This window comes from Rhododendron vialii, chromosome 2a, assembly GCF_030253575.1.
Source record: "Rhododendron vialii isolate Sample 1 chromosome 2a, ASM3025357v1".
Classification (NCBI taxonomy): Eukaryota; Viridiplantae; Streptophyta; class Magnoliopsida; order Ericales; family Ericaceae; genus Rhododendron; species Rhododendron vialii.
The window spans coordinates 16,993,906-17,002,876 of NC_080558.1; the positions used below are offsets into that span (position 1 = coordinate 16,993,906).

Here is an 8,971-nt window from a genome sequence, read left to right on the forward strand (position 1 = left end):
TTTGTTCGGCCTCAAAACGATGCCGTTTCGAGCCACAGCCAATCCTGTTGTGTCTAGCGCACACCAAGTCCTCCCAACTAGCAGGTCCCCTGACTCCCACCGGTGAACGGAGGATTTTTACGTTCGTAAAAAAATATTTGAGATTTTGAATATTGAAGGTAAAATTATTTTATATTTAGTGAGGTAATGATAATGGTTTTAAGGAAATTGTAAAGGCTAAAGTGCTAGTAGTTTGCTTAAACATATGCCAAAATTATAATACCGGGGTACTGTATTTCGTAACTTTTCGAAACTTGAGAGAGCGGCCCGGCCCGGCCCTCCATCCGGGCCCCATTGTGGTAAATAATCTCACATCAATAAGATTACTCTTTGATTGTGATTGCAACAATATGCGTGTAGGTGTATTTTTTCCAAACCAATAATAGATCGACAACAACCCTGAAAGAGAAAGCATCTCTCTCAATCAAAGATCTGGAGAAATCAACCACAATCGCGCGTGCTCTCTCTCTCTCTAAAAGATTTAACACCCCCACCACCACCGCCTTAACCTTCGCGATCTTAGCCGGTTCACCGCCACCTTAGTTGATCTGCTGTTCTGTTTTGTCACCGCCGCAACAATCTAAACGAGGCAGCCAAGGGCTAACCCACTGTCTCTAAGACAAGTTTACAACAAATGCTATGTATGCTCCTACCGATTACTCCTCTCTCGCATATGTGTCGGCCCTCACATTTAGGATTATTGATTGTAAGCCATCAATGATCAAACACAAAATGGAGTAGAACTGTAATTTTCTTTTTCTTGAACCATGACTATCAATCATTTACAATTCTTAAACCTTATAAACGCACAAAAATTACAAAATAAATACTATAATACTTCTACCCATAATCATCGACACTGTGACTCATAATTATGGGACAAATAATGTATATAGTGTACATCCACTTTTGTAGTTAATTATTATGTCTTTGTATTTTACTTGTGTTGTGTTGTGCACGTGCTTTTTCTTACCCGTTTCACGAGCCCCAAAACAACGGCCCAGCCAAACTCACTATAGGGATTGTGTCGTGCCATGCCACTCTTGAACGTGTCGTACCATTCCAGTCCGGCCCGTTTGACACCTCTAATTTAGACTACATGAGTTACTTGAAATCAAGAACTAGAAAAATTATTCAATGCCTAGGACCACTTGGCAGAGTCACGGGCTTCTTTTTCACCACACATTGTGTTGGGACCAAGACATAGTGCATGTATGATACTGGCATTATTATAAAGGTGCACACGGCTACACAACATAACAATTCTTAAATTAATTATTTCTCAATAATAATAAAAAATGAGATTAATTGTGAATGAAGGATTCCGGTACCATTATCTACCTGACCACGTACATCACCACATCCTCATGAACATTATAATGGTACCATTATCTACCTGACCACCTACATCACCACATCCTCATGAACATTATAATGATATCATCCGACGAAGAATTATTTTTGAAATCCTCGTGATCCACGAAACACCCGGCGGCCGACTAAAATGGTAAGCAAAATGGTGCTTACCAGACTCCTCTGCAAAGCCGTCTCATCGGTGTCTCCTAAATTAAATCTGCTTGCTGTGGATGGATTTCTCACTGCTTTGCCTGTCAATAATGAAGTCCAATATCGTCATCAGTCTAAGGTAACAAGCCGGAAAATATCGCAACTCTAACTGTATCATCAAGTACAACATCTTACCTTATATTCGTATAATAGACGTCGAACCTGTCTTACAAGGAAACACTAATATCCCAGGGAATCACTAATGGAACGCACAATGAGAAAGATGGAACACTTTCATTTCAAAACGATGAATTTAGCAATCTAAAGTGACCCTTCCATGATGTTTAAATAAAGATTGCATGTAATAGGCTAAACATCTGGAGAGAATGTAACACAACAGCTACATTAACATAAAAAACTTAAGAAAATTTCAAAAGGCGTCCTAAATTTTTTCTAGGAAGTTCTATGTAGAAAAAGCCTAGTATTCACGAAGGTCTTATCCAACTTCATCTACTAATACAGTTGGAAACGAGTAATGCAGAAAACCTAGGAGATGATTAATGGAAGGAGAAAAGGAAAAACATCCTAAAATGAGCCACAAGTTCCATACCATCTAAGATTTAACCATTGTAGTTTTTCTATTAATCATGTTAAAGTATCCAACTCAAAACCAATTGGCAATGAGTGGAGAGGCCGCCCAGACTCATATACTAGTTTTCTTGGAGGAGATAATTAACCGATGTGAGACAAACTCCAACACTCCCCCGCACGTGGGACGCCCGACTCGCACGTGGAGAGGTAAACAAACGATTCACAACACTTGGATCACAACAAACAACAGTGCACTTATGGCACAAACAAGGGGGAACAAATTCTCTGAAATCTTAGTTCTGATGCCATGTTAAAACAAACTCAAAACCAATTGGTAATGAGTGAAGAGGCCGCCCAGACTCATATACTAGTTTTTTTGGAGGAGATAATTAACCGATGTGGGATAAACTCCAACAAATCATATTTGCTGAATTATTAAATGGAGGAAAAGACTCCACCTATGGTAAACCAAGTGATGAGATGTTCTACTAAATGTTGTAAACACTTCAATTTCAATGTCTCAAGTTGAATCCCTTTAGACTTGCACAATGTAAAATGCTTTTAGGACTTGAATTCCCTAACAACAATTGATAGGCTATTCTCCAGTCTCTTTGTCATCACACAAACGATGGTCACAAGAAGTATGCAAACATGAGCATTTCATACTCATAAATGGCAAGGCCTTCTTGTCCCCTAACGAAAATCTAACAGGTACCAACGGCCGTAGCTGGAATCTTCGCCCAGCTATGGAAAAACTTCATCTAGAAATAAGAACAGAAATTGTCTATCCTACAATTGAGAAAAGTTGATTTCCTTGAGGGAAAAAACTGCAAATCATAGGAGAAAATAGAATAGAAGAACAAAAAGTACAATTTTTACGGGAATTTGGTAAATAATTCTGAAAACCAAGAACGAAAATACACAGAGATTTAACAAACTCAATGGGGTCAATTGACCCCTTTTGTATCCCCATGGCTCCCCCCATCCATACTACGAGTATCAGTTATCAAAGTGATTGATAGAGAGGAAAACATGTTACATGTGTATCCATACTACCTGTTATCAAAGCGATTGACAGAGAGGAAAACATGTTACCTGTGAATAGAGGAATGTTCCAAGGATTGCAATGGCAGCTCCAAGCGCGTTGATGGGTTGGACGGGCGTGTGGAAGATGATGATGGAGGAGACTATGACGGATATTCGCTTCATTGTGTTTCCTATACTAAATGTCAAGGGAGAGATCTGGTCCAATGACATGTAAGATACCTGATTGTACAAGTGATAGAAGACACTCTGGGCCACCACCCACCTATACAAATTGTAGCCGCGAAGTTTCTCATCAGCATGGAATTGAATGTGAATAAGAGTTCAAGTACAAATGACATACAAGTGCAACCAAATACCAAAACCATCACAGTGAGAAATTGATATTTCAACAACCAGAAGAAACCAGGAAAAAAACCAAGTTTAGGAAATCACAACACTTCATTCAAACTAAATGACTTGCAACCTTGCGTGATTCAAGTCAAAAACAGCATGCTGATACACGATTAGGAAAAGACAACATTCAAACTAAATGGCTAGTCAAACAGATTTCCTAGACTTAAAAATTGAATGAGCCTCAACTAACTCAATTTAGAGATGATGAACTCAATTTAGTCCATGAATCTCCAACAAGGACCTTTTTTCTTTTCTTTCTTAGAGGGAGATGCCAACAAAGGGATATGGGAACATGTTGCTAGGTTCAGTTTTCAAGACAATACGCCCCTCTGCTCAACTTCCGGGCCTCATGCATGTCCTCAGAAGTCCAATTTCCTCAAGACCCGTCATCTTAAGTGCATAATAAACTTATTACTGAAATAGGCCAGTACAAGTGACCATTAACTTTTTGCTTTGTCGAAACATCAAACTCAAAGCACAAAGCATACGATATTCGGTCCAACCTGAATTTTTGTGTACAACAACAAATGTATGCATAATAGAACCGCATGGCATATAGCAGAGTTGCAAGTTATTGAGGTTACCATACGAAATTCGGTCCAATCTGAGAGAGAGCTGTTTGCCAGCCGGCAGCCCACATTTGAGGGCCCTCAACAGCAATTGCAAAAGGTGTAAGGATCAATAGAGACAAGATAGACAAACAAGCATAGTAGTTCATCCCGCTAACAGCCATCCCCTTCATCCCCTTTTTTGAGAATATGTTACGAAACACAAATGCCAAATTCGATATCATAGCCCCCATAAACCCTGCAACACAAACAAACAAAAGTCAAACACCGTAAAATAAAAATGTGACATTCACACCACAACACACGCAGTTCACAAATCACTTTGCGTGAAGTTAAAATGGAATTGGGTATTTCGGGATTTGTACAGCCAAAGAAACGAACACAATTCACACCCTCAAATACCCACAAAATCTCACTACGATAATCACAACACGCCACATATAAATCATAACCAAATAAACTATGCTTATTGTGGGGTTCATATAGCTAAGTTAAGTAGAATTATGGGTATTTTGGGATTTATACAGCCAAAACGAAAATAGATGAAGAAACTTTGTTGAACAAGTAAACAATGTCCATAAACTAAATTGACAATTCTTACCTATCATGTTGAAATTGAGCTCTGTGACTGCAGAAAGCGCACAACCACCAATGATTGGCAAAAGGGACAAGTAAACAGATGCTGGAAAAGACTCGCCGAGTAAAAACCTCGACACCAACACACTGAAAGCTGGCTCACCGCTCTTGATGATATGTGTGAATGAAACAGCAACCTTTGACATACTCACAGTTGCAGCTACATGCCCAATTGTATGTGCCACTGCAACCTACATGAAAAACCCAATTCAGCAACAGAAATTTGCGCTCATTTCATCAGTAAAAAAAGTTCACAAAAAAGACAGGACATCTACCGAAACATTGTTATATAAACAAAAAAAAATAAAAAATACTACTTTTGGGATTCGATTTTCCCTTTTTAAGGAATATTCTCGTCTTTATTACTTAACTTTTCCAAATAAAGGGTCAAAGTTACTACCTCATCCATCCCAAATTGCTTGTGCTATATAAGAAGTCTTGTGTTTTTTAATAAATTAATAGAGTACTTTCGCGCATAATTTTTAATATCGTTTTACAAAAAAATCGAATAACTCATGAATTATTTTAAATTGGTAATATATTACTAATTAACCAAAAAATTACACGACTTTTTGTGGTTAACAAGCAATTTGGGAGAGAGGGGTAGTGCCATTCCGGGTTTATCGAATCACGAAAAAGTTTAAAATTGTAAACCAAACTGAAAAAATGACATCCCACCAACACAATTTGAATCTTTTCTTTTTGTATATAGAGATTATATATTTCTTGCAGTAAAAATTTGGTCCAAAATTCGAAAAGGACAAATTAATAGATTCAACGTATACCTTTTATTTCTTTCTTTGTTTCTTCCCTGTGATGGGTTTTATTTATTGTATTAGTTGAGGGTACTTTGAATTCATACACGATGTAGTGACAAAACAAAAAAACAAAAAAAAAAACACCCAACATCTCATACCGGAAACAGAGCCTTCCAAAACTCCACATCAACCTTAGGAGCCTCAGCAATCCTCGCACCCCACGAAACCAACATGATCGCCGACCCCACCGCGAGCGACAGCGTCGACGTGAGCCAAGGGTAAGGAAACGCATTCAGAACCTTCTTGTTGTATATATTGAACACCACATTCAAGCTCCACCAAATCGCAAAGTACCCACCGATTTTCACCCTCCGTGCGGCCTCTGATTCCTCTGTCAAACCGATGGCAATGGGCTGGGACCGGTCGGCGGCCTCGTATCCCTTGCATGTAATTGCAGGGTTTTGTCTCTGGGTTCTTGATTTGGGACCAAAACGTTGAATGGAGGATATGAAGAGAGGTTTGTGGGTTAGGGCTTGTTTGGGGTTTTGAATCGTGGGTAGTGATTGGATTTGAGTGTTTTTTGAGGGTGAGAGGTTTTTTCTGGGTGATGGAGTGGAGAATGTGGTAAGGTTGGTTGATTGCTTTATGGAGGAAATCATTGTGGGAATTGGTTAATGAGTTGATAAATAGAGTTCCGTCCGGGTTGGGAAAAGGGTTTGAGAGGGAAAGAGAGACGGTTTTGGAAAATACAGTAGGAGGAGAAACAGGGTCGGTTGAGCATGAGAGGAGATTTATTTTTTGAAACCTCCAAATGAGGATTGTTTTTGTTCGACGGATTAAACAAGAAGAGAGAGAGAGAGAGAGAGAGAGAGAGAGAGAGAGGATGATCACCTGGGATGAGGGAGAGTGATATGTATACATAGGTCTGCAGAGCGGCGGGTAAGTAGAAAGCTGAGAAAAGGAGGGAGTATGATTGTGAGCAATTTCATTTACCGGACTCCATTTTTGACACAATCACGTGCCCTAAATATTTTACTACCAAACATGACTTTCACACTTTCATAGTTGTAGACTTGTAGTTTCAATTAATTAGGGTGCCCACCCGATCAATCCAACCGCCCAACTCACCCGAATCGAACCGTATGCGAACTCACCAAATATGGGGTACGGATGGATATGGTTCATAATAGTGTGAATTTTGGCTGATCGAGTTCGATTTGGACGGTTTGAGCTGTTTTCTAATATATGAACTGCCCAAACAAGATAATGTTCATAAACGGATGCAGATGGAAAAAATGACAAGTCACGATGAGCGGTTCGGTTTCAAAATCATACGTCAAAATCCTTCAAATAAAAATAGACGAGGATACGATTTTTTGTTTTTTTGTTTTTGCTAGAATACAAAAACTAGTGCATTAATCAAACAGAGGAACATCAATATCATTCTTTTTCTATCAAAAGAAGCCCTACATTAATTTTTGTAATTTAATTTTTAGATTTTCTTGTACAGAGGAATTAGGAAGAAAATTTTTGAATTTAAAATAAAAATAATTTATTAACAACAAAAATATGTTTATTAAAAAAATTAAGAGAGTCCATACTTAAAATCAAACCAAATTGCCCACGAAAAGACAAATTAAGAGATAGCTCCAGATTTTTATAATATAAAGAGAGATAAAAATGGGATAGCCTATTGACCGCATTGAAATTGATAGATGGTAGCTTTTATGATCCATTGTAGTTCGATTCTGGTTAAGGTATGGATCAAACATAAGGGTAAACTACAGTTAACCCCCTCTAACTAAGCTTCACGTTCACTTTACCTCCTCTAACTTTTTGTTTTGACACTCAACCCCCTCTAACTAACTAAAATTCAAACGGTCATAACTTCAAACAGTCATAACTTCTTTGTTTGAAATTGAAAACATGCAAATTGTATATCAATTTCGAGGTCTTGAAGTCAGCTTTCTAATGACACCAAAATCATATCATGATTCAAAGCACACAGAAAGTTATGATCAAAACGGTCTTTCTGTCTACCAGCCCTTACTCTTTTGATCATAACTTTCTGTGTGCTTTGAATCGTGATGTGATTTTGGTGTCATTAGAAAGCTGACTTCAAGACCTCAAAATTGATATATAATTTGCATGTTTTCGATTTCGGACGAAGAAGTTATGATCGTTTGAAATTATGACCGTTTGAATTTCAGTTAGTTAGAGGGGTTGAGTGCCAAAAAAAAAACGTTAGAGGGGGCAATGTGCACGCAAGGCTTAGTTAAAGGGGGTTAACTATAGTTTACCCAATTGAATGAGAGTTGCTATTTATGAAGCGGAAAAGGCCTAATACTAGTAAAAGCAAAAAATCTCTAGGCACCATTTTCCCTATTTATTTCTCTTTATTCATTAGAGCATTCGCAATAGAAATAATCAAAACCAATAATCAAAATATGTCACGTCAGCATTTGATTATCTATTTAATTTATAATTAAATTTAGCAACCTCTACCTTCACATTGGTTATTTTTGCATCCCTAACAAAAAAAAAAAAAACCCTTACATTACACAATGCACATTTGTTCAATCGCAAAAAAGTTTCAATCATGCATCTGACCATACCAAATTATTCATCTCGATGAGACGATTTTTAATGTGGAGTGTTTTTGAGTTATTGAGTTTGGTTATTGGTAAAAGTTGTTAAGTTTGGTTATGGAATGGGTGGAATTTGGTTATTTGCTAAAAGACTTGTAACTTTGCTTATTACAATATATGATATTTTTTTGAATATTGTTGTTAAATTTGCTTATCCACACCCATTTGCTTATTACAATGGGGATGCTCTTACTCTAAAAAACCTCTCTCAAAATCCAAACCGAACATGGCGTTACTAAAACTATCGTTAAAGATGTTCTTATCTAAACAATCTTCCATTTTGTTGAGCAAATAAAAACTGATTTTTTTTTTGTTTTTGTTTGACATAATAGCACAAAATTGGTTACAGAAATAAAATATGTTCTTCAGAAGTACATCCAGCCAATAAAAAAGAAGAAAAACGTATATCCCAAATCAAGGAACAATAAATTCTATAACCACAAATATGTACACGCACAAATGCACAAATACAAACACGTACACACACAAATGCACAATGTGTACATGTTTACAGTTAGCACCACTCATTAGGGAACAAGTTCCAGGACTTTTAGCAACAAAAGCATAATATACTTAGGAAAAATTACTCAATTTACACCTCCTTTACAATTTTTAATTTTAGGTCATTTTATGAATTGTGGCATGAGATACGAGTTTGTTGGTAATTTATTTTAGGAATTTTTGTGGTGTTGTTTTTGAACTTTTGCAGTCAAATCTACATTTTTTGGGTACTCACTTATGAAATTTTGTGGCTCAAAATATAAAAATGCATTTCGTACACCAA

General features: G+C 37.3%; 1 protein-coding gene across 2 annotated transcripts; it reads right to left on the reverse strand.

Annotated features, from left to right (window-relative positions):
• Positions 1-1,243: 1,243 nt before the first annotated feature.
• LOC131311062 (glucose-6-phosphate/phosphate translocator 1, chloroplastic) lies at positions 1,244-6,520 on the reverse strand. 2 transcript variants are annotated; one of them, XR_009195386.1, is made up of 6 exons: positions 5,698-6,481; positions 4,747-4,972; positions 4,161-4,383; positions 3,232-3,445; positions 1,436-1,646; positions 1,244-1,380 (listed from the first exon to the last, which is right to left on the reverse strand). XR_009195386.1 is itself a non-coding variant. In XM_058338385.1 (5 exons), exons 1-5 carry the CDS (start codon positions 6,196-6,198, stop codon positions 1,635-1,637), a joined length of 1,176 nt encoding a protein of 391 aa, XP_058194368.1. In that variant the 5' UTR covers positions 6,199-6,520; the 3' UTR covers positions 1,244-1,634. The 2 variants fall into 2 exon arrangements, 1 of the variants encoding a protein (XP_058194368.1); XM_058338385.1 differs by having other exon boundaries at positions 1,244-1,646; positions 5,698-6,520.
• Between the last annotated feature and the right edge of the window lie 2,451 nt (positions 6,521-8,971).

Bases quoted from the DNA above. Each gene is read 5' to 3' on its own strand.
- LOC131311062 (XM_058338385.1), bottom strand. From the start codon at position 6,198: ATGATTTCCTCCATAAAGCAATCAACCAACCTTACCACATTCTCCACT. The intron at 4,973-5,697 runs GTATGAGATGTT...TTTTTCATGTAG, and splicing joins TTTGGAAGGCTCTGTTTCCG to GTTGCAGTGGCACATACAAT. The intron at 4,384-4,746 runs GTAAGAATTGTC...TTTGTGTTGCAG, and splicing joins GCTCAATTTCAACATGATAG to GGTTTATGGGGGCTATGATA.